This window comes from Phocoena phocoena, chromosome 5 (assembly GCF_963924675.1).
Source record: "Phocoena phocoena chromosome 5, mPhoPho1.1, whole genome shotgun sequence".
Lineage (NCBI taxonomy): Eukaryota > Metazoa > Chordata > Mammalia > Artiodactyla > Phocoenidae > Phocoena > Phocoena phocoena.
The window spans coordinates 120,575,968-120,600,677 of NC_089223.1; the positions used below are offsets into that span (position 1 = coordinate 120,575,968).

The 24,710-nt window shown below is 38.9% G+C and overlaps 1 protein-coding gene across 1 annotated transcript; it reads right to left on the bottom strand.

Moving 5' to 3' along the window:
• Positions 1 to 17,440: 17,440 nt before the first annotated feature.
• On the bottom strand, positions 17,441 to 24,411 carry IL21 (interleukin 21). Its single transcript, XM_065877841.1, has 5 exons — positions 24,253 to 24,411; positions 24,109 to 24,144; positions 19,497 to 19,652; positions 17,551 to 17,628; positions 17,441 to 17,464 (listed from the first exon to the last, which is right to left on the bottom strand). The coding sequence occupies exons 1-5, from the start codon at positions 24,397 to 24,399 to the stop codon at positions 17,441 to 17,443; spliced, it is 441 nt and encodes a 146-aa protein (XP_065733913.1). The 5' UTR covers positions 24,400 to 24,411.
• Positions 24,412 to 24,710: the final 299 nt, after the last annotated feature.

Genomic DNA, 24,710 nt, shown 5'->3' on the forward strand with positions numbered 1-24,710 from the left:
GCTTCTTTCTACAGCTGTTGAAACTCAAATATATTCAGCTCCAAATAATCTTTATGCCAAAGTGGAAAAAGCATTCTGGACACACTACCCCAAAATGTGGCACCTTGGCATATTGAATATTTTAAGATGAAAGATTTGAGAAATGGCTGGTGCAGGAAGGACTCTCTGACCTCCCCTTTCTCCCCTGAAGCAGGTTTTAAGACCCTTATGTGAGAGCTGCCCTCCCTAAAGCTGGAGGAGAAGAGTATCCTCATCCTTGAGGAGAGAGGAATGCCAAGAGGAATCCAAACCAGCAGGCCTTCCTAAGTTTCTCCCAGTGTACTGCCCTTAGCTCATACCTTTTGTCCTATCACACTTTCCCAGGACTTTCCACACTTCATCAAATCTAGTATGAAAATGCTCAGGCTTAACTACTTCTTTGGATCTTCATTTCCTTATGAAGGCTCCCATGTTACATAAAACTTATACAACATAAGTTTATGTAATATGTTTTTCCCTTGCTAAGCTGTCTTTTGTCAGTCTAATTTACAGGGTTTTAGCCAGGGAACCTAAAAAGGTAGAGGGAAAAGCACATTTTTTTTGCTCTCCTACGGTGCCCTGTTTTGGGTGGCACAGTCTGATCTCCTTCAAAACATAAAAAAAGTGTCTACCTGGAGATTGCAGCTTTTAATATTGTCCCTCTTAACAGGCCCTCTGGGGCCATCCTCGGACAGAGCCCCCTGCCCACATCCTCTGCCTGCCTCATGTTTGTGGAAAAACTTTAGCCTCCTAGGCCTGTGCATCTGTCAGTCCCCACCTGTCCAGACGCTTTCTTAGCAGCCCCTGCCACGGGGAGCCGTCACGCCAGCCACACGCGGGTCTGCGGGCTGCCTTCCTGTCACAGCTCATGGTGGCAGTGCTAGCTAATACTTATTGCGCTCAGCATCGGCCCCAGCCAAACACACGCATGCACAGCTACTGGCTACTTATTAGTTACCAAGGCATGAATCTTAGACTGTTCCTTTGAAAAATGAAAATAGACATCAGATTCCCTACTGCTTCAGGTTTACTTCAGCAGTTAGTTCTAGTTTTGCTACTCCAGGCTTAGGAAATAAACCCTTAACATGTTTGATTCACAGTCTCAAATGCCGCCATAGGCAAGAACTTGGTGTTATTTTTCTTTAAAGAACACAACAACAGTCATACTAAAGATTCCTTCTGGATTTGCCCCACTACTCCCACTGTTGCACTTGCTTCTGGTTACACTGACCAGCTCACAGGCTAGCCTGAGTCACTGAGCCTTCCTGAGCCTTAGTTTCTGTTTATAGGGATATGTGGCAGGCTGTAGCTTCCTGAATGGCCATGCTGTCTTTGGCCAGGTCCCATGCTATGGCCTCTGCCTAGAAGTCCATACCCACCCTCTAGACCAACTAGTGGGTGATTTTGCCCCTCAGGAGACATGTGGCAATGTCTGGAGACATTTTTGGTTGTCACATCTTGAGGTTAGGGGTGCAAGTGGCATCTAAATGGTAGAGGCCAGAGGTACTACTAAATACCCTATAATGCCCAAGTCCACACAACAAATTATTATCTGTCCCCAAATGTCAGTAGTGCCAGGTTGAAAACTCTCTTCTAGACCTAGTAATTCCTACAAGTCATTAGCCTGCAATTTAAATGCCACTTCCCCTAGGACACCTTGTCTAATGCCCTAAACCGAACATAAAGCTATCAAAACCTTTTTCCTTATATGCTACATGTTATAGTTATCCTTTACCCATTTTTCTCTTTAGGAGATAAGGAACTGTTTCTTGTTGAGTGTTTTATGTATCTCTTGAGCTTAGCATGTATTGTAGAACAAAGGGATGGATGGATGGATGATATAATCAGTTTGCTGGAGATGCCATAGCAAAGGACCACGGACTGTATGACTTAAACAACAGAAATTTATTTTCTCAAAGTTCTTGAGGCTGGAAGTCCAAGATCAAGGTGTCAGCAGGTTTAGTGTCTTCTGAGGCCTCTCTCCTTAGCTTGCAGACTGCTAAACTCTTCTTATTAGGACACCAGTCAGATTGGATTAAGACCTACCCTAACCTTAAACTCATCACCTCTTTTAATCACATCTTTAAAGGCCCTATGTCCAAATATAGTCACATCTTGAGGTTCTAGGGGTTAGGGCTTCCACATATGAATTTGGCAAGGGGGACACAATTTGGTCCTTCACAGACAGATTTTTATCATCTCTAACATTCTGCAGTTCAACTCCAACTTCTCAGTTGGAGAAGAACAATTCTCCTGATCCCTTCCCAATTCTGGCTTCTCTTTAGCAATCTTTCTGCCTTCTACCTCCAAACCACTGAGGGCTGTGAGATGAAAATCGCTTGATGTAGCCTTGGTGCTAACAGCCTTACACAGGTGACCAAAGGCAGATAGCCGTGCATCCTTGGATCCTGCCTCCACCACTAGCAAGATGAGTGGTCATAGGCAATCTCAGTTCCTGCTCTGAAAAATGGGACCATGATTATATCAACCTCTTAGGACTGGTGCCGTGATTTATCAAGATAATGCATAAAATGTGCCTAACATAGCGCTTGGCACATAGTAAGTATTCAATAAATGTTAGCTTTAGTCGACCTTTTTTTCCCCGTATATTAGACTTTTTTTTTTTTTTAGTCACAGTAAAGTTTTTCTTTCACCTTAGTAAAAACTTTGAATTTTGCAAGACAAAACATATTTTGCTCTCTAAGTCTTTCCTCGTAGTTGACATTACAGATAAATTGAGAAACCCCTTTGTCATCCAGTTTTTACTCACAACTCCTACCCTTGTACCCTGTGTACCACCAACTCTCACAAGCTAATGACAGGCTAATGGGAAAACGGGAGGAATGGAGACCTTCGGGAATCACATTTCCTCTGTCAATCTTATCATCTCCTTCTCACCCACCTTAGCATCCACCCTGCATTAAACATATAGATTCTACTTCCTTAGTCTCCTAAAGATTTATCTTTCCCTACAGGCTTCCCTCTGCCTTCGCTGGGCCCTCACCACTTCTTATGTGGCACCTCTTTAGAGCCTGACTTCCCGGACCCTGGATGATGTCCCTTCACACCCACCCCCTCTTCTGCTCTTAGTTTGATCTTGCCAACAGAAAATGCCTCCGTGGCTTCTTCTAGCTTTCAGGATGAACTTCTCAATCCATGAGGCCCATTCCAATTTGGCACTACTTCCTCCTCCAGCCTCCTCTCTCCAAGACCCTCCTCCTGAAGGGTCTGTGCTATTTCAGGCTTCTATGCCTTTCCACACGCTATACTCTCTACTTCAAATTCCCTTGCTTCACTATTCACAATGAAAATAGCCAGGACATGGAAGTAACCTAAGTGTCCACTGACAGATGAATGGATAAAGAAGATGTGGCACATATATACAATGGAATATTACTCAGCCATAAAAAGAAATGAAATTGAGTTATTTGTAGTGAGGTGGATGGACCTAGAGTCTGTCATACAGAGTGAAGTAAGTCAGAAAGAGAAAGACAAATACCGTATGCTAACACATATATATGGAATCTAAAAAAAAAAAAAGGTTCTGAAGAACCTAGGGGCAAGACAAGAATAAAGACGCAGACGCAGAGAATGGACTTGAGGACACAGGGAGGGGGAAGGGTAAGCTGGGACGAAGTGAGAGAGTGGCATGGACATATATACACTAACAAATGTAAAATAGATAGCTAGTGGGAAGCAGCCGCATAGCACAGGGAGGTCAGCTGGGTGCTTTGTGACCACCTAGAGGGGTGGGATAGGGAGGGAGGGAGGGAGATGCAAGAGGGAGGGGATATGGGGATATATGTATATGTATAGCTGATTCACTTTGTTATAAAGCAGAAACTAACACACCATTGTAAAGCAATTATACTGCAATAAAGATGTTAAAAAAAATCCCTTGCTTCCATCTTTCACCCAACCAACTCCTACTTGCTTTTCAAACATCTACCTCTTCCAGGAAACCTTCTTTACTCCCAGGCTTCAACTGTAGCTTTCATTTATTCAGGGAAACTTGCATGCAGTGAAATGCACAGATCTTAAATGTATAATTCAAGGAGTTTTAATAAACTTATACCCATCCATGTAACCTCTATTGCAATCAAGATATAGACAATGCCCTTCCTCTCTTTCCCAGTCCATCTCTACCGGGCCTTTCCCTCCCACCCTCCAATTAGGCAACTATCCTAATTTCTATCACCACAGATTAGTGTTGCCTGTTTTTGAACTTCATATAAGTGGAATCGTATGGTATATACTTGTTTGTCTATATATGCATTAGTCTATTTTTAGACTCTAGTCTGTTCCTTTCATCTATTTGTCTATCTTTATGCTACTATCATACTGTCTTAATTATTGTAACTTTATGTAATTCTTGAATTCAGAATATATGAGATTCAACTATGTTCTTCAAGAATATTTTGGCTAAACTAGGCATTTTGCATTTCCATATGAATTTTAGAATCGACTTGCAACTTCTACCAAACAAATGTCTGTTGGGATTGTGAATGTAATTGTAATTGCATTGAACGTATAGATCAATTTTGAGGAAAAATGACCCTAAACAATATTCAGTCTTCCAATCCAGGAACATAATATAGTTCTCCAATTACTGAGATCTTAAATTTCTCTCAACAATGTTTTGTAGTTTCTAGTTTAGAGGTTTTGCATGTCTTTTATTAAATATGTTGCTAAGCATTTTATAATTTTGATACGATTATGAATGAGATTTAAAACTTTTCATTTCCCAGTTTTTGTTGCTGGTATATATAGAATTGATTTTGTATATTGACCTTGTATATTGAGACCTTGATAAATTTACTTATTAGCTCTAGTAGATTTTTTTATATTCCATGGGATTTTCTATGCAATCAATCATGTCAATCTGTAAATAGAAACAGTTCTGCTTTTCCTTTCCAATGTTTATACTTCTTGTGCCTTTTGTTGCCTCATTACACATGTTTGGGTTTCTAAAACAGCTTTGAATAAAAGTGAGAGTAGATATCCTTACCTTGCTCCTGGTCTGAAATCTAAAGAGTTTAATAGTTCACCGTTAAGTTTATTGTTAGCAGTATGTTTTTAAAACTGCCCTTTATCAGAAAAAGGAAGTTTTCTTCTATTTCAGTTTGCAGAGTTTTTTTGTTGTTTTTAAATCAGGAAAAGTGTTAAATTTTATCAAGTGCTTTTTATGCATCTATTGAAATAATAATTTGCTTTTTCTCCTTTATTGATATGGTGAATTATATTGATTGATATTTGAATGTTAAACAATTCTTGTATTCTTTGCATGAAATATAGTTGGTCATAATCTAATGAATATATATATTGCTGGATAAAATGCCAATTTTAAGGTATTTTTTACATTTATGTTTATGAAGAATATTGGCCTGTGATTTTATTTTCTCAAAATATTTCTCTCAGGTCTTGGTATCAGGATTATGCAGAACTCATAAAATCAGTTTGGAAGTATTCTTTCATCTTCTGTTTTCTGAAAGAGTTTTATAAACTTGATATAACTTCTATAAATGATTGATTGAATTCACTAGGGAACTATCTGGGCCTGGAGTGTTCCTCATGAGACATTTTTTGTTTTATTATGAATTCTATTTCATTAATAGATGTAGACCTTTTCAATATTCTATGTCTTTTTGTGTCCATTTTGATAAATTTATCTTTTAAGGAATTTTTCCATTTCATCTCATTTTTAAAAACTTATTGATATAAAATTTTTTAAATAATATTTACTTGCTATCATAATGTCTGTAGAGTCTACAGTGATGTCTCCTCTTTTATTCATATTGGCTATCTGTACTTTCTTTTCTGTTCATCAGTCTTGATAGGGATTTGGCAATTTTATTGCTCTTTCCAAGGAGCAAGTTTTTGGCTTTTCTTGGTTTTTTTCTATTTGTCTAAGGTCAATATACAAAATCAATTCTATATATACTAGCAGCAAAAACTGGGAAATGATAGGTGCTAGTGTTTCATGCAAAATAAATCCAAAGTAAGTAGAAGGAAGAAAATAATAATTACTGCTTACTTTGTATTATTATTATTAATTCAAAATATTTTCTAATATCTCTTGTGATTTCTTCTTTGATTCATGGGTTATTTAGAAGTCTGTTTCTTAATTTCCAAATATTTGGGACTTATCTAGATACCTTAGTAGTAATAACTTCTAATTTAATTTCATTGTGGTAAAATATATATATATATACTCTAAGGTTTTGAGATTTACTTCTTATGAAATTTATTGAGATTTATTTTGAGGCTGAGGATGTGCCCTATCTTGGTGACTGTTTCATGCATACTTAAAAAGAATATGTACTTTGAAGATGTTGGATGTATGTTACATAAATAGCAGTTAGATCAAGTTGGTTGATAGTGTTGTTCAGATCTTCTGTATACTCAGTGTTCTGTCAATTACTGAGAGAGGTGTGTTAAAATCTCCACTTATAACTGTGGATTTGTCTATTTGTCCCTTTAGTTTTGTCAGTATTTGCTTCGTCTGTTTTAAAGCTCTATATTAAATGAATACACATTTCTTTTTTGTTTCTTGATGTAATTATTTAATGACACAGGAAAATAACATGTTATGAAACAAGCTGGTTACAAATAGTGGTTAAAGGATGACTTACTTCACTTTTGATAAAAACAATTTAAAAGTATGTATACAAAACACTGGAAGGTTATATATAAAAATATTGGCAGTAGATGAATACACATTTCTGATTCTTATGTCTTCTTGATGAAGTGATCTTTTTATTATTATAAAATGTTCATCTCTTTCACCGGTAATATTTCTTGTTTTAAAATCTATTCTGTTTGACGTTAACATAGACACAACGCCTTCTTATACTTATTGTTTTTGTCATATATCTTTTTCCATTCCTTTACTTTGAACCTGTTTTTACATTTACAGTATGTCTCTTGTAGAAAGCATATAGTTGTGTCTTTTTTTTTTTTTTTTTTGCGGTACACGGGCCTCTCACTGTTGTGGCCTCTCCCGTTGCGGAGCACAGGCTCCGGACGCGCAGGCTCAGCGGCCATGGCTCATGGGCCCAGCCGCACCGTGGCATGTGGGATCCTCCCGGACCGGGGCACAAACCCGTGTCCCCTGCATTGGCAGGCAGACTCCCAACCACTGCGCCACCAGGGAAGCCCGTGTCTTATTTTTTAATGCAGTCTAACAGTCTCTGCTTTAAAATAGGGGGTTTAGTCCATTTTCATTTAGTGTAATTAGTAATATATTGGCGGATTTAAGTCTAGTGTTTTCCTGTGTGTTTTCTCTTTGTCCCATCTGTTTTTTATTCTTGCGTTCCTTCTTTCCAAGCTTTTCTTAGGTTGATTAAATATTTTTACTATTCCATTTTAATTCTCCTAATTTTAGCTATTTTTTCATCCTTTTTAGTTGCGACTAAGATTACAATATGCATCCTCAGTTTACCATAGTCTGTGTAGAGTTGATACTGTATTAAATTTAAGAACCCTGAAACAATGTAATTCAATTTACCACTATACCATCTTGTGTACTGTTGTTGTCATATATTTTTAATAATCTCCGTAATAAGATGTTATACTTTTTGACATTAAACGGGTATTTGTCTTAAATAAATTACAAGAAGGAAAAAATATACTATTTTATATTTTCTCACATATCTGCCATTTCCAATGGTCTTTATTCCTTCCTGTATATCTGAGTTTCCATCTGCTATCCTTTCCTTTAGTTTGAAGAATTTCTTTTAATATTTCTTGTAGGACTTCTATAATCTTTTGTTTATTTGGGAATGTCTCTTTTGCCTTCATTTTTGATAAAACATGAAAAACCACTATTTATAGTTTGCTGAAAATCAAAAGCAGGCAAAAAGTGAAGAGATTTGACTCTTGAAAGGAGGAAACTACACTGAGTGAGAGCTACATTTATATGACCTCTACCTTGAGGGCTCCTTCAATCCATAGGTGTGGTATAACCAGAGCTCAGTAAGGAGGCTTCAGTCTATTGATCTGAGTTGTCAGAAGACATAGTTTAGGGTGTTAGAGTAGCTGGGAATTGAGGGAGGGAAGTCCAAAAACGGGGGCGCCACAGGTAGGACTCCTCTAAATTGGCACAGAAACTGCCTCAAATCTTTGGACAGCTTCAGAAATACCCACTGGGCTCCTTGAAGTCTCCTCTGTGCAGGCACAGTTCAGGGGCCTTCCAAGGCTTTGAGACAGTTTGTCTATGGGAGGGTCGTTCTAATAAAAACTACTCTGCCATTCCCAGAACCAGAGCTTTCCCATTGTATTTTGAACATTCACCTATCACAGAATGTGTCATCTTGTACTATAATTATGAATTTAATGATATGCATCTCCCACGCTACTTTGAACTCTGTAGGGTAAGATCTACTTATTCAGGTACCTTTAATGTCTAGTACAGTGTCTGGCACGTGGTGCTCAATAAATGGTAATTGAGTAAATAAATCTAATAAAACTAGCAAGTTTGACAACCAGGGTGAGAGGGCCTGCCTCTTTAGCAGTTCTCACGTGGAACATTGGTTTTCTCAGGCCAGTCATTTGAAGAGTGTTCTGAGGATTACAGGAGAAACGTATCCTCCTCTTTTCTCTAGCCTTGATGATTTTACCGTTAATTTATAGTGATGTCAATAATAGAAACCAGTCCTTTGACAATTAGTCGCAGATTATGGATTAACATAGTAAATAGGAAGTAATGATACATTATTTCTTATTTTATTTTATTTTTAAATGATTAGATGAAACATCTGACTTGAAACAGCAGATGTGGTGGCCTCACACTTGCAGGAAAGAGTAAGGAGAAATAATATCCAGCCCAGCCCAAATGGATTTCCTGGCTGTATGAAGAAGCAGTAGATTCCAGATCAGAAAAAGTGGAAGGTATGACCCCAGATTCTATTTGCTGTAATATGGTGCTGACCAGCGTTCAGTGCTGACCTGATTGTTGAGGGAAATAAACAGCACAAATAACTGTGGGATCTCAGAACCTTTTACTCAGTGTAACTCTTCTATATGGTTATGGTCCCTTCTGCTATTTACCTGGTGATGTAGCCTTTACTACAAGGTGTGTGTGGGTTGGGAGCTGGCGACAGACTCCACACAGGGCTCTGTGTCCTGCAAGGAACCATCCTTCTGTCAAGAGCTAATGCTGACTGGTAGCCATCGTAACCTGACCGGGCTTGTTTTTCAAAGGTAGAAGGGGATTCTACATTTTTGTTTTCCACAGATGGTTAGACAGAGAGTGTACTGTCAGAGGGAGTTTCACACCTCAATTTTATTTTATTTTATTTTTTATTTTATGTTTTTTTGCGGTACGCAGGCCTCTCCCTGTTGCGGCCTCTCCCGTCGCGGAGCACAGGCTCCGGACGCACAGGCTCAGCGGCCACGGCTCACGGGCCCAGCCACTCCGCGGCACGTGGGATCTTCCCTGACCGGGGCACGAACCCGCATCCCCTGCATCGGCAGGCGGACTCTCAACCGCTGCGCCACCAGGGAAGCCCCCTCAATTTTATTTAACTAGGGGCCTGGTGAAGATCAGGATACTATCTTTCTTTTATGAAGGTTATGTTCAAGGTAATTTAAAGTGTTGGGATTGAGGAGTCTATTAATTTAAGGCTCTTCTTCTCATAAGTGACAAAAATACAACTGAAACTAGTTTCAATATAAAAGGGGGTTCAGTGGCTTACATAAATTAGTTTTCATGGTGAGCCTTCAGACACAGTGTATCTCCCTCTGTTTCACTCTGCTTCTCTCTGTGCTCAGAAGGCACTCCCCAAAGAGAGGCAAAGATGACTACTGGCAGCTCCAGCCTAAACCCCGTCAGCTTAACAACCCCAGTGGGAAGAGAACATTTCTCTCTAAATAATTACAACAAAAGTCACAGGGAGGCTTCTCCATGCTCTGGCTTGTGTTATGTTCCCACCCATGGGGCTGGGGAGGAGGTGAGACCAGCCCCACTTGATCACAAGGACTGAGGGTTGGTCAAGCAAGGATTCCCAAAGAGAAAGAAGGGTTCCAGTGCCAGAGGAAGGAAAAGAGATGCAGGGCAGACAAAACAAAGGGTTGGGGTTCTTTGTTGGTTGGCTTGTTGCTCCCCAACCAGGGAGAAGGAAGTTTCAGCATTAAAAGTAGAAGCAACAGAGGCCAGAATGTCTGAGCCTTTACTAGGCTAGACCTGATGAGGAGAGCAGAAGCAGGAGATGAGAAAATGTAAATAACACAGAATCAGTTAGAGCACTGAGACTCTATTGGGGAGGGCTATATTTCACAGAAAATAATGGTAAACTTTCTGAAGGAGAAGGCAAGACCAGAGGCAGCTGGAAAAGATGATTTAACTGATGTGTTTAATTAACGTCCTGCAACCTCAAATCTTTCTTCGGTGGCAACTACTCAGAACACTTTTTGACCTATTAGGAAATTGTGAATTAAAATACAGTTCAATGAGGCCAAGTTTGTGGAAAAGAGGTTCCCTGGTGAGCTATTCGTCTGGGAGAAATCCCCCAAGCAGCAGGAGGTGAATGGGAATTCAGCACAAGCTAATTGTCACTAGTGGCAGAATAAGTCTGAAAACAAGCTTCTGCGTTGTCAAATGTGTACACACTTTACAAGGCACTTTTCTGTGCCTTGTTTTATTCTACCTCTGTGAGCAGCCTTTGATGTCAGAAGTGCTGGAATGATTACAATTATTTCACAGGTGAGGAAATCTGCAGTGTGTTTCTGGCTTCATCCTAAGTGAAGGAAAGAGGATAGCAGTGTCCTGGTTAAAGGACCCCCAAAGAGGACCCCAGCTAGATTAAGGTCACTTTCCCAGGAGCCAGTGGCCGGGCATTCTGCCTGTTTAAGGATGCTGTGAGCTCTTCTCTCGGCTGCTCCTATATGAGCAGGGCAGCAGCTAACGGTACCAGAGCAGGTTTCAATCACTCCTGTTCTTGTTCACACTGAGATCTGTAGGTCCAAGGAGAAATGGTCTTCCTGGTCCTGAAGCTCCTTTTAGAAATGATCTCAATAGTGAAAATCTTTGTAAAGTCCAGGACTGGAATAGCTGAGAAAATGTTTCAGAGTTTCAACCATTTGCTTTTGTGTGGGGTGGGGTGACACGTCCTGATGGTTTAGAATTTGGGTGTCTTGTATGTAATTGCATCTTTTCGATAGGTGGCAGCATGCCCTCTCCTTTAAAATGTTGTCTTTTTAAAAGGGCATATTCAGTGAAAAGCTCTATCAGGAAATGAAGAGGTGCTAAGGGTAATAAAAGCAAATAGAAAATGTTCCCTGTGACCCACCATGAACACATTGCTCATGGTCACAACTAAAGTCATTGATTCAGACTTTGATCGACCAGTAATAACTCCAGACCAAAAGTTGTATCATGACACTTCTACTTCAAATTCTAGTACAGTTTAGTTCTTTCCTCATCAGGGATGTAGCATCTTGGGAAAGCTTTGCCAGATGACATTGAACTCTTTCCCACTCACCATGTTGTGAATGATCACACCTACCCCTCTCCACCATTCTGAGTGACCAGCTCCAATCTCTTCTCTCTTTTCAGGATTGCTTTCTCCGTCAACAGATATAAATGTTTTAATTCCACTCACAATGGCATTTCTCCCAAGGGACCATCCAAGGAATGGTTGATTTCAACTGAGGCAAAAAAGAAAGGGAGAGGCTTACTAGAAGCTTGAAATGCACAAACTGCCCTACATTCTAAGGATAAAACTATCCTTATCAGGAAAAAATCTATTCCGTTTGTGGCATGGAGTGATGGCCGCCCTGGGGCAGGGGTAGTTTAGTAAGGAGGGGTAGCAGGTCCTCCTGGGATGGGGGACTTGTGAGTGCCCTTTAGCAGTGTCATATTCTTGAATTTGAGAGGCGACTCTTTGCGCTACAAATCCGTTTATCTCCAAGATTGGGCTTTTGAGAATTAAATAATTGTGCCCCCCATGGAAAGGAGATAACCTATATAAAATATATATAATAAATATGTTTATAATTATATATAATTACATTTGAACAAATAGATCCTGAAACTACCTCATTTTGATAATAAAATTAATCTTTGCCCTAAGCCTTCTTCTTATTTAAAAAATAAACTTTTAAAAGAAAAAAAAATCACTCTTACTGTAGTAGACACAGTTGGTGTCCGCCCAGCTATCCATGGATGCTTTTCATCAACTCTGTGTGTCCATCCTATCTGTGCCCTTTGATGACATGGCACACTCAGAGGATGGCGCTTGGGCACTGGAGCAGCCTCACCTGTATCCTGAAGCTCCACAGACATAACGGGTGGTTGCAAAAGTACAAAAACACAGTCACTTGCATTCCAGGCAGAACTAACAACTCTGAGTGTAATTTATGCTCCAGGGAACCCTGCAGGATTAAGTTGAATCTGGGGCTTCCCCTGAATTTATACCCAGGCCTGAATTTCCCCATCCCAATCCTGCTTTCCCCACTCCCTTCCTGGTTTTTCTCGCATTTCCTTGGTAAACCACTTGCACTGGAATCCTTGACTCAGGTTCTACTTCTAGGAAAACCTGATAAAGGATACTTACTGCTTTTTCTTGTCTCTCTCTCTTCCTCTCTTTCTCTGTCTCCGTATCAGTCTCTCTCTTTCTCTCTCTCTGTCTGTCGCACGCGGGCATTCTTTCTTTTTTCTTTTGTAAGTTAGATTTGGGGGTTTTCTTTCTTTCTTTTTTTAAAATTTATTTATTTATTTATGGCTGTGTTGGGTCTTCGTTGCTGTGCACTGGCTTTCCTTAGTTGCGGTGAGCGGGGGCTACTCTTCGTTGTGGTGCACGGGCTTCTCATTGTCGTGGCTTCTCTTGCTGCGGAGCACGGGCTCTAGGCGCACGGGCTTCAGTAGTTAAGGCACATGGGCTCAGTAGTTGTGGCTCGCGGGCTCTAGAGCTCAGGCTCAGTAGTTGTGGCGCACAGGCTTAGTTGCTCCGCGGCACGTGGGATCTTCCCAGACGAGGGCTCGAACCCGTGTCCCTTGCATTGGCAGGCAGATTCTTAACCACTGCGCCAAGTGATGTGATCAATTTTGGCATGTGAGATAAAGGTGAAGCACCTGGAGGATAAAGATGGAAATCTCCCATTTGGGCCTGGAAATTAGCAGAGGGGAATAATTTAGGGGTCAGTGACATGTATAGGGATATTTTAAACAACAGGAACTTTTTTGACTGTTGAGGGAAAAGGTTTAAAGTAAAAAGGTGGCTAAGGATAGAATCCTCAAGAACATCAGCGTCTAAGGGGAGACACAGGAAAGCAAACCGACAACTGACACTGAGAATATATGGTCAGAGATGTAAGACAAGTAGCAGGATAAAGAGTAGCCTCCAAAGTCAAAGAGGGAAAAGAGATGGTGTAATCAAAAGTAACAAAGGTCATAATAAGATCAAGTAAGATAAGGATTTAGACACATTTGTGAATTGTGTGAGTTGGAGGTCATTGTTGATCAGAGAGGACAATTTTAATGATACAGTGATAGGGTGTGGGATGGGTAGAAATCAGATTATAGTGGTTTGAAGTGGATAGAAGGTGAGGGAGTACAGACACGTTTATAGATTACTCTTCCAGTGAGCTTGACTTAGCCTGAATACCCAAACCCTCCCTCTTCCACATGAGGTGAGGCCATGCCCACACTAACCTGTGGACTAGAGTAGATGGAGGTAGATGATGAAAACAGGTGAGTGTTGAGAGCTGAGAGTGAAGTGGGGAAGTGACTCCAGTAAGCCAGATAGGGGAGTTTGAAAGGGTCCCCAAAAGGTAAGGGGCCAGGGCCAGTGTCTAAAGCTGGATTAGGGGAGCAAGACAGACATCTAGGTAGGGAGTTTGTAGGCAGGTCCTCAAGAAGAATGAGACTGCGTGTGCCACTGGGTCTGCAGTTGAAGGGATTGATCAGGGCTCCAGGCTCAGTGGGGAAGGAGGGAAACTAATAAACTGAGAGAATGGGAAGGGTGAAGGCCTAGTTGTCATGGCAAAGTCTCAGGGCAGATGTAGTAGAAGGAGGGCAGTTTGAGAGCAAAGAGACTAATAGGTGATGGTTTCTTATATATGAAGATTTCAGACAGAGAATGGTTCCAGGTGCCATAGTCTGGTGCACAGCCATGGGAGTGGTCAGATGACGGGGTGAAAAATGCAGGCATTTGAAACTGAGGTACTCAAGGTTCTGGGAAGCTACAGTGTTGGTGGAATCCTCCTCAAGGTCACTGAAGTCACCCAGGATAATGGCAGAAATTGGATTCATGGAAAAGAACATGCCTAAGTCCTCAATGAACATAGAGGAGTGTCCAGGAGATGACAATCATCAAAAAAAAAAGTAAGGGGACAGCAAAGCTAGATGGGATAAACTTCAAAGCAGGAATGAGTTTTACACAAGAGTGTGCATGTAATAGACATTGGGAAGAATATCTTCAACTGCTTTTGGACCTGCCATACATTTGGGAGGGCTGCAAAGGAAGTGGTGTCCTTGAGGTAGGGACAGGAAGTGGAAAGTTCCATTTCAGGGAAAGTATGTAAGGAGAAAAGATTGTCTTTATCATATACATGTAAAAACGTTATGCTCTCAGAAACTAAGGATCATCTTTTATTTTCTGCTAAGACTGTTAAATTATAGGTTTCCAGAGAATCACAAAAGACAGTTGTACTGACTGGGTAGTATTTAATATGACCAGGTCTTAAATAAGAAGCCATGAACATAAACATTTAAAACCAAATATATAATAAATAATCATTAAGTTATAAAGTACATAGTTCATATTAAAACTAAATTCTCAGATGCAAATGTAAATATAACAGAGCAATAATATAGAATAATAATGCTACAATTTTGTGTCCAAAGAAGACACTTTCAGCTAAAAATAATGATTAATTTTCCCTGAACTACCATGACCGACAGAAACCTTTCTTTCTCTCCTCCTTCCTTCCTTGCTTTCTTTTCTTTTCCCTCTTTCTTTCTTTCCCTTTCTTTCTTCCTTCCTTTATTTCTTTCTTTTCTTTCTTTCTGTCTTTCTTTCTCTCTCTCTCTTTCTCTCTCTCTCTTTGTTTCTTTATTTCTTTCCTTCCTTCCTTCCTTTTATCTTTTTTGGAACATTTCCCTTGTTCCTGCAGCAAGTGTTGCTACAAATGCTGTTGAAATAATGTTGAGTAAATGATCCAATTCAGTAGAAAGTTTTACTCAGAAGTATGGTCAGATGTTCCTGTAAGAGTGTCTAGAACTTTAGAGACTCATAGACACATAAAGCTCCAAAAAAGGCTGAATATTCCATAGAGATTGAGTCCAACCCTCATCCTACAGATAAAGAAATGGAAACCCAAAAAGTTTAAGCAAGTGACCACAACTTCACATCCAGTGAGATTTCAGGTCTCCTGTATCACCATCCATAGGTGAACAGCAGTGTTTATGGGTCAGCCTCAGATCTTCCGGAGGGCTGGCTAAGTCTTGAACACAGAACAGTGAAGATGGAGCAGTTCAAGTCTCACTTCTTCATCTCGTTTATTCTGATGCATTGCTTTCCTTGGGATATTGCCAGGATCATTACCCGAGTCTTTAAGCTCAGTTTAGTGAAGGCTCTTACCCAACACCCCATTAAGTTAATTTTACTTTTAAGGTAGAATCTCTGGTCAAAAGAATTAGAACAGAGATTTTTGACAGTAGACACACCAAAATAAATACATTATTTTAAATATAAAATCACAGTGTCAAAGAAGTCAACAACTATAAAGCCAGAAACAAGAAATAAGGACTCCATCTTTTCCAAGCCTGCTTTCCACCTTTATCCCAACAACCTGGCCTGATGCTGAGGCAGGCTTTAGATGCATATTATCATCATGATGCACATATTTACACGACTCCTTTGTAATAACTTTTGAAAATTTTAAAACAGAATACCTTGTTTCTGATGATAAAACATTACATTTCACTGAAATAATTGATTCCTAATACACGTTTTAGAACCATAAATTATCTGTACTTGTTTAAAACATATTTTTAAGTAGATCATCTTTGTTCTTAGAGCATAAAGCATTTCCCATACAACATCCTCTTGCACACTCACAGCCACTTTAACAATAAGAGATTCTCAAATAGCTTATAACATTCTAGTGAAAATTTTATTTTTCTAGCGTTTTTAACTTTATATTTAAATAAACTGCTGGAGTTGATATGAAATGGCAGTTAGATCAGGTCGCTTGTTTTTGCTACCCATGGTTGAAAGATTGGGATGCTTATGCAAAAGTCTGTTTTCTACTAGGAGTCCTGAACTCCTGATTTGTCTCCTGATTTTGACTTTATATAGATGATTGAATTTGCCTTATGCAAAGCATACAAACGCAAAGTGTCTGTCAATTTTAAAAGTAGAAAGAAAGGCAGAAAGAAAGAAGGAAACAGACATTTGGCATTAATAACTCACTCCCATACAATCATTATAACAATTTGAGAAGAGAGCTACAAGACTTTTTAAAATTCTGTTTGGTTCCAGAAGGTCGTCTAATGCATGTCCCTCTATAGATTTTAATTGCCACTTCCACAAGCTTAGAATGTTAGCTTATAAAGGGACTTGAGTTGGGGAAGGTACTAGTATACCCACTTAGAGAAAAAAAAAGACCAAAAGAGTCTATTCCATAAATACATTCATATGTATAGTATTTAAACATTTTTGACAGATTCTAATAAGGAAGTCAGACTTTTTGGAGCCATCTGGTAAAGCTATCCCCCTGGTACATAACTAAATCATGTATTTATATGTTAGACATTCTGAGATAAAATAAAACCTCTTCAGGTATAGATTTTAAACAGTTTTCATTTCCTTAAAAGAACAAACACTTCAACTTTGATTTTCAGCCTATGCTCCTGTAGTCTCCAGATTGAGTGAAGGTATGTAACCTTTTCAGCCTATGCTTCTGTATTCTTTAGATTGAGTGAAGGTATGTAACCTTTTCAGCCTATGCTCCTGTAGTCTCCAGATTGAGCGAAGGTATGTAACCTTTTAAGTTATGATCATCAGAAACCTCATTCGTGTCATAATCAAGATCAAGGTTAATCAATAAATTCCCAGACTGTATTTTTGGTTAAAATTTTTAAGCTTCTCCAAGAAATGGCATAGTTGGCAGTAAGATAAAGTAAAAACCTTAGAGGTCATAGAAATCTATAACACAGGAAATCAGACTCGAATTGAGTAGAAAGTTTTTTCAAGTTGACCAAACACAGAGCATGTGGATCAAACTGAAATATTGCATAGTGATTTTGGAGGAGTAATCCTGACCTTGAACACTTATCTGAGTTTTTCTCCCCCATCACTAATATATTGTACTCCTCCATTTGGAATACCAAGAACTGAGTTTCACTACTGTGTTAGAGTATGAAATATAGTGTCCAGCTTCAAGTGAGATCTTTAGGAACCTTCATATTCCATGTGTTCTAGGAGAGATGCTGATGAATCATCTGTGGAAATAGAATACCATGAGTAACCTCAACATAAGAAGCAATCTGGATAAAGATGAAAGTCAAATATAATTTAAGTTACATACCTTTTGGATGAGTGATTTTAGTCTTTCTAGGAATTCTTTGGGTGGTTTTTTCTCATAAGAATCACATGAAGGACATGTCTAGAAATCAATGAAAGCGTAATAATCTTCTTTAAAGCTTTTTTCCTATTTAATAAAATGTTCATTCAAATTTTATGTTTTCCAATTAGAGACATAAATCATGTTCACTGAAAAACTTTGAGAAGCACATGAAATTGTTCAGAAAATAACAATGAGAAAAATCACTTGTAATCCCATCATTAGAGATAACCACTGCAGTGTTTTGATATGTATCCTCCCAGTAACTTTTTCTTTGCATTTGTGTTATTTACACTGGCTATTAATTTGCCTTTGTTTTAACACAACATAACACAAGCATTTCCTACATATTAAATATTCTTCAAAAATATATCCCATAATGTTTGCTTTGTATTCCTACATAGGATTGAAGTATTACTATTTTGGGGCATGTAGATTGCTTCTGACTTTTCACTGTTGTATACAATACTGCAATGGACATCTCTGAGTAATTTTTCATGTACATCTTTATTTTATTCGATAAATTACTAGAAGTAGAATGACTAAATTAAAGCGATAAAAAAAGTTAAGGCTTTTGGTATACGTTATAAAACTTTTACCTCTATTCACATAGAACATTCTTACCATTATTATGCATTGTTAAAAATTTTAATTGAAAAAAATAGGATTTCCTATCTTAACTTGCATTTATTTGATTATGAAGAGATTAAACAATTCTTCACATGTGCATTGCCCACTTATATTTCTTTTTTTAAAAAATCCTTGGTTTATATCCTTTACCCTTATTCCTGTTTAGATACCAAACACCAGGCCATTGCTTGCTGTTCAGCATCTCTAATGCCGGTTTGATGTTGTGGTGAGAGACATCTGATTGAAAGATAAGAGATATAAGTTCTAATGCTCATTCTGGCACTTAATATTCGTGGAGCTTGGGACAAGTCACTTAATATCCTTGGTCTCACCTTCCCATCTATCAGATTAAGGTGCTTAACTGGATAATTCTATGTTCGGTGCCAATATTACCATTTTATGGTCTTTGATATTGAGTTTCAAAGACATGCTCAACTCTTTTCTTCTTTGAGGAAAGTTTTAGAGGGATACTTTTCACATTGCAACCTGGTCAAGCAATCAAAGGAAATAAAAATCATTTTGATATTGTAATTAAGATTTCATTTGAATCACATGTGAAATTCCTTAGAGGAGAGAGAACTGATAGAAAAATTTCTAGTAATTTATCTTATGTGTTTATCCACTGGTTTTGATTAATGCCTGAATTACTCATGAGATTATCTGCATTGCTCACGAGTTGGCGTAAGAGGAAATATACAAGAGGTTCTCAAGGACCACAAAACTAGGGATTATTGAAATTCCCCAGCCAAATAATGGGGTCTACCCATTCAAATGTAGTACTGACTCTGCAGTTGTACAGGACAGTAATAATATTCTTTAAAAGAGGAAGGCAATGTTTGAGATTTATCCTGGTGTCTTGTAGGCTACCTCTTTTCTTTCAGGAAAACTGGGATCTAGCTCCTGTTAATAAGGATACAAGTTATATGTGACCATATAATGAGAGCAGAATATTTTTTAACTCTTAAGTCACACTTGGATTCTCTGCCTAATGACTTCCTCACCTTGAAAGCTATATTAATTATTCCAGCTACCAGGGGCTGTTAGCAAATTCTAATTGGATTTCTGGACACTTTCAAGTTTGTGGACTAAGAAGTGGTGACTTTGCTTCTCAAAACACACTCTATATGATAAGGTATAACATGTAGCTGGAAGGAAGGCACTGGAGGCTCTGGCTCTGTGTGTGTGTGTGTGTGTGTGTGTGTGTGTGTGTGTGTGTGCACGTGATGTAATAGATATAGTTAATAAGTACAAATAAGTTAGATGACAAATGACAGTCTTACCAGTTTATGTTTCTGTCTTTTCCCTGCATTTGTGGGAGGTAGTTTCCTCTTCAGCTGTTTAGTTAATACATTAATTATCTTTTCATTGTCTCCGGTATTTGCTGACTTTAGTTGGATCTTCTGAAAACATGAAAAAGCCGACCGCTCACAGTGTCTCTGAAAGAGAAATAATTTGTATAGATGTTAATGAAAGTTATTCAGAAGGTAAAAATGGCCTTCCCAATCCTCTTTTCCTACTTCTACTGCAGTGTCTTGGGTCACGTTCATTTTAGCAGACAAATGAGGAATGATTTCATGTCCTACTTAATCTTTAGGCTAAAGAGCAGACTCTTGTGATATAAAATTTCCCCATGTTAGGGGAGAGAGGACATTTCCCTGTCTCACAGACAAGAAGAGGGAGCTTTGCTTTGCCACAGTTCTTTATTCCTAATGTCATTTTGAGGTCTGGGTGTTGGGCAGGACTTGGTATTTCATAAGGGAGAGTTAGTTTGGTTTTAGAACACACTTTATGAATTATGAGGCTCTAAGAGACATTGTGACTGGTGGCAGCTTTGGGTGAGTTACGCTGTAGTCTGATTAAGAATCGTTTCATTTGTCTTTTGTTTCCCTCTGCAATGTACGTAGGAGTATCTAACAATGACATACATGTCTTGAGCAGCACCTTATCCTGTACAATGCCTGGCATAGTGTCTTGTTGCTAGGGAGTGCTCAACAAATATTTGTGGAGTGGACAAATGAAGTAAGTGAGTTAAAGCCCCTCCTTTGGGGAAAGGAAGTGGGTGCCTACCTCTGATGGCACATTCCACGCCTAAGATTCAGTACACCTGCTGTAGACCATGTGTGACTTTTCTAAAATCCTATTCACACTCTCAAGTCCATTAGGGTGGGATCTGCCTGAATCAAGCAGTCAAGGAACAGAATTTGAGACATGCCTTCCCCGCAATGGGCAGGAAGACTGTCCCTTAGAACGTAAGAGTAATGTCTCAGAGCATGGAGAAGTGGGCAGATCAAGGATCAAAAACTTGACTCTTGCTTTAATCAAATAACCAATGACCAGTGAATAAGTCAAAATGTTAGAAGTTGAACTGAAAATGAAATGGAATTGATTGGAAGAACAAAATTTATACTGATTTGTTGAAAACATTTTAATGCTGATCTAAGAACTTGTATCCAGGTTACTTTTTTCTTTCAGCAAATGTCTGTATATGATGCTACAGCACCCTAAAGTTGCTATATCTTCATTTCACCGGTGTATATGGAAGTTACCGCCATGTATACAGAAGCTTCAATTTTTCTCAGTTCCTACAAGGGCCGTCCTATATACAACAATACTACCTGAGTCTTCCCATGACAATCAGCTGAAAATAGCATCTGGCCTGCTTTGCATTTTCCAACCTATATGCTTACCCATTATGAATGTTGATTAAGAACATGCATCTTTAAGACACAACCCCATCAGATTTGCTTTGCATACATGGCCACAAGCCGAGAACCAGCTTATCTGGTTTCCTTATATCAGAGCAGCTTGCCTCTCATAAGGGCGAGATAGTGTCCTTTACATATGTTTGCCAAAATGCTTATTTAATAGAAACTATATATAAATGTTAATTATAGCACTTTTTTTTCCTTGAAAACCACATGTTCATGTTTGTTGAAGTTTTTTCTTTTCTCTTCTTTTTGACCACAACCGGCTTAACTTACTGGAAAAAAATAATATTCATATTTAAAGAGGTAAATTTTCCAGCTGAAACTGAAAACACTAACTGTTTCATCCGTGATGATCTGAGAAACCAGCATTTCTCACAGAGACCCATTTTGCTGAGTTAACATTTACATGTGGATGTTGAAAGAAAATTAGGTTCCAAAGAACTATAGGGGCCTACCAAATGAACTCCCTTGAGACAGGTATCGCCAAGAGTGGTCAACACAAGCAAGCAAAGATTTTGCACCTGAGAACGCCTTTCTGAGAACCTCTGAATGGCATCTGGACACCAGTGCCTGTATTGATGGGGCTGTGCTTTCTCTCCTGCCCTTCCTTGTTCACCTGTGTCAATAGACATTGGAATTTTGCTTTGTGCTTTCTGCAAGCAGCAGAGCTATCCCTGGCAATCTGTGGTCCAGGACAAGTACCTGCTGGATTTGGCTTACAGATGCACAGTAAAGGCAGCCTCCATAAGGAAAAGAAGCAAAGGAGCTGTTCTGCTAAACTGCCTTAAGGATGTGTTGAGAAGAGGAGTAGAGAGATTAACTTCGATTCAGGCAGCTTAGGTGCCCTGTCACTCAGGATGACCCCGAGTCCACATGCAGCAGAGCCACTGTTTTGCTTTGCTGTGCCTTGCAGACTTAGAGGGCAAGGCTTTGTTTCCCTCATCCTTTAACACCTGGAAACATGAGGAGTTATCCGTCCTACATTAGTTCTGCAGAATCGAGGCAGCAGTAAGGAAATCAAAAGCAAGAGTAACAAACCACTCTTTTTAGCTAGTCAAGTGCTGCTTTTGCAAGGAGGTGCACTTGGCTTTGTTGATTTGCAATTGAATATTTGAAAATATTTGCTTCCTTACAATTTATTTTTGACCTACTTAACTTTTCTTTCTTTTTTCTTTTCTTTTTTTTTTTTTTTTTGCAAAGAAAGCCCTGGCCATTCATTCACATACGAAGTCTTGCTAACTGGGTAAAATTACCTTTGTCCTGCATACAAACCAGGTTTATATCAGGGTTCCTCAACAGTGGCACTGTTGACATTTTCAGATGAATAATTCTTGGTTGTCAGGACTGTCCTGTGCATTCTAGAATGTTTAGTAGCATCCCTGGCCTCTACCTACGAGATGCCAGTGGAAACCCCCCACACACAATTGTGCCAACTAGAAATTTTTCCAGACAATGCCAGATGTTCTCAGAGGGCAAAGTCACCACCAGATGAAGACTACTGATTATATGATTAGAAAGAGAAAGAAAGATGCCCGGTGAGGCCAATTAGCAGCCTTAGATGATCACTATATATCAACATTTATATGCAACATTTAAATGAACTTATTTTCATTAAACTTGTTAATCTTTTTAACTCTTTATAGACTCTGCTTTGATGCTAGCCCTGAAAAACTTGATGTAATGCTTCTGTGGCCTTGAACTATTTTCTTCTCTCCTGGGTTTGCCTGCCAGCATAGCTTAAAGATCTCAGTAATACCATTATTCACTTGTATCATAGCCAGCATTGCTTGATCAGATTATCAGATAGACACAGTGTCACTGAGACAAAATCCTGTCATTATAAGATAAAAAAGATCTCTCTTTAACAAAGGATCTAAAGGAAGTACCCACTGGATCAACTCAAGTTAGAAAGTGGGATATCTAACTTGGAAAGTTAGAGACTGAGCTAAGAATCTCCCCAAAGGACTCTAACCACAGCAGTTAGACAAAAGGCATGAGATGCTAAAAAAGATATGTTTTGATAATTAGGGCATTAAGAAATAGTCTTACTTGTTGGAAAAGTCTTTCCAATGAGCTGAATGTGCTACTTTCATTTTAGGTATTGCTTATTAGAAAAGGACCTAGTAAATGAGAGTGGTTAGGTTCAGAGCTAGAGAGTGAATTTTAGAGAAAAGCCAATAGTTGTGACTCATTCACTTTCTAAACTTCTACACATAGTCATTTACGATAATTGTTTTCTTTGCAATGTATCTTCATAAGTCTCCCCTTTGTAGTGTCCTAATTACTGGTAACACTTTTATAGTTATTCTAATTTATGCAGTTAAAGGTCTGTGACACTGAAAACATTTCCCCCAACTGTGTTTATATCCTCAGGGTACCAAACCTGAAGATTAGATCGAAGTTACCAAGGAAAAGAGCAGCACATAGCACACTTGAACTGTATGCTAGGATAGGCCTCTTCTTCCTGGGACCTAATGGATTTAAATGGCTTAAGAGAACAGGATGACTTGTTGTAAACCGTCCTTTCAAAAGACCTCACCGAAGGCCAAAGACAAGACTCATTGAGGCCAAGGTACATGGGAATTATATTCTAAATGATGGCCTTGATTTCCACACTACCATTCTTCCATGCTGTGCTATAATGTATTCCTTCTTTCTTTCTTCCCTTCTTTTTTTATTCCTTCCTTTCTCTCTTTGTCTCCCTTTCTTCTTTCCTCCTTTCTTTCTTTTTTTCTCTTTCTTTCTTCCTTTCTAGTTATTAAAAGGTGAATTCTGCTTCTGTGGTATGTGTCTATATTTCGTACGTAGGTTTACAAAGAGGGCTCAAGAACTTTCATGCACAAGGATTCTTAAAATGTAATTAGTTGGTCATTGTTCAGAAAATGATCATAGTGTAGATTTATTTTCTAGTTTTGTATTCTATCTCAACAATACTACTTGAGAATACCCTTAGAGATATTTGGAGATAAAAGTATATCTTACAAGGTATGTAGTGTTTTATTGGTTGGCTTGTTGGTGAACCAATGAATATTTGAGCAAAATAGAAATCACTATTTGACCAATTATTAAACACCGAAATTCATGGAAATTAAGTATATTTCTAAATAATCATGTTAACGCCTCTCTTAATTGGATTTAAAAACATGTCAAATTTATTTTCACAAATAAATTCAACTGGTCTTACCTTTACATCTTCTGGAGCTGGCAGAAATTCAGGGTCCTAGAGCAAAAGAAAATTAGTTCTGAGTTATTTATATAAGTCAATAAGCTCCTTTTATAGTAACTGAAGAATATTATTTAAATTTTGTTGTGACAAATATGGCCTTACCAAGTCATTCACATAGTTTTTCAGCTGATCAACAATATCTATAAGTTGGCGCAGTCTAATCAAGAGGCGATCTTGCCCTTGGAAGCTTGCTTTATGGGCCACTGTCCCTGAGAAGAGGACCATCAGGCAGATGACTATTCTCTCCATGTTGCCAGGTCTGGATCTCGTAAGTGCTCGTAGAGCAAGACCTTGGTCTCAGTTTTCACCTCAGTGTGTGAACAGGCTGTCAGTAAAGCTATCTATTTATTCATCCTTCAGGGAGAGATAAAGCCCTCCCATTGCAGCCTGGAAATCTTTGTAAAATGGATGAATGTGAGTAACTCTTTTTTCTTTTCCGCTGGCTAGGTATACGTGTGCATGTGCTAATACGCGGGGGCAGGGATTGATGGAGTCAACGAAATGTGCCCCATCTGCATCTTAGACAGGAAAAAGAGAAATGGGTGAATTCCAATTTTCAG

What these genes read in the sequence shown, in the direction of transcription:
- IL21 (XM_065877841.1), bottom strand. Translation starts at nt 24,399, where the DNA reads ATGGAGAGAATAGTCATCTGCCTGATGGTCCTCTTCTCAGGGACAGTG. An exon ending in CAGCTCCAGAAGATGTAAAG is followed by an intron (nt 19,653 to 24,108) that starts GTAAGACCAGTT and finishes TTTCTCTTTCAG; the next exon opens with AGACACTGTGAGCGGTCGGC. An exon ending in AAAGACAGAAACATAAACTG is followed by an intron (nt 17,629 to 19,496) that starts GTAAGACTGTCA and finishes ATTGATTTCTAG; the next exon opens with ACATGTCCTTCATGTGATTC.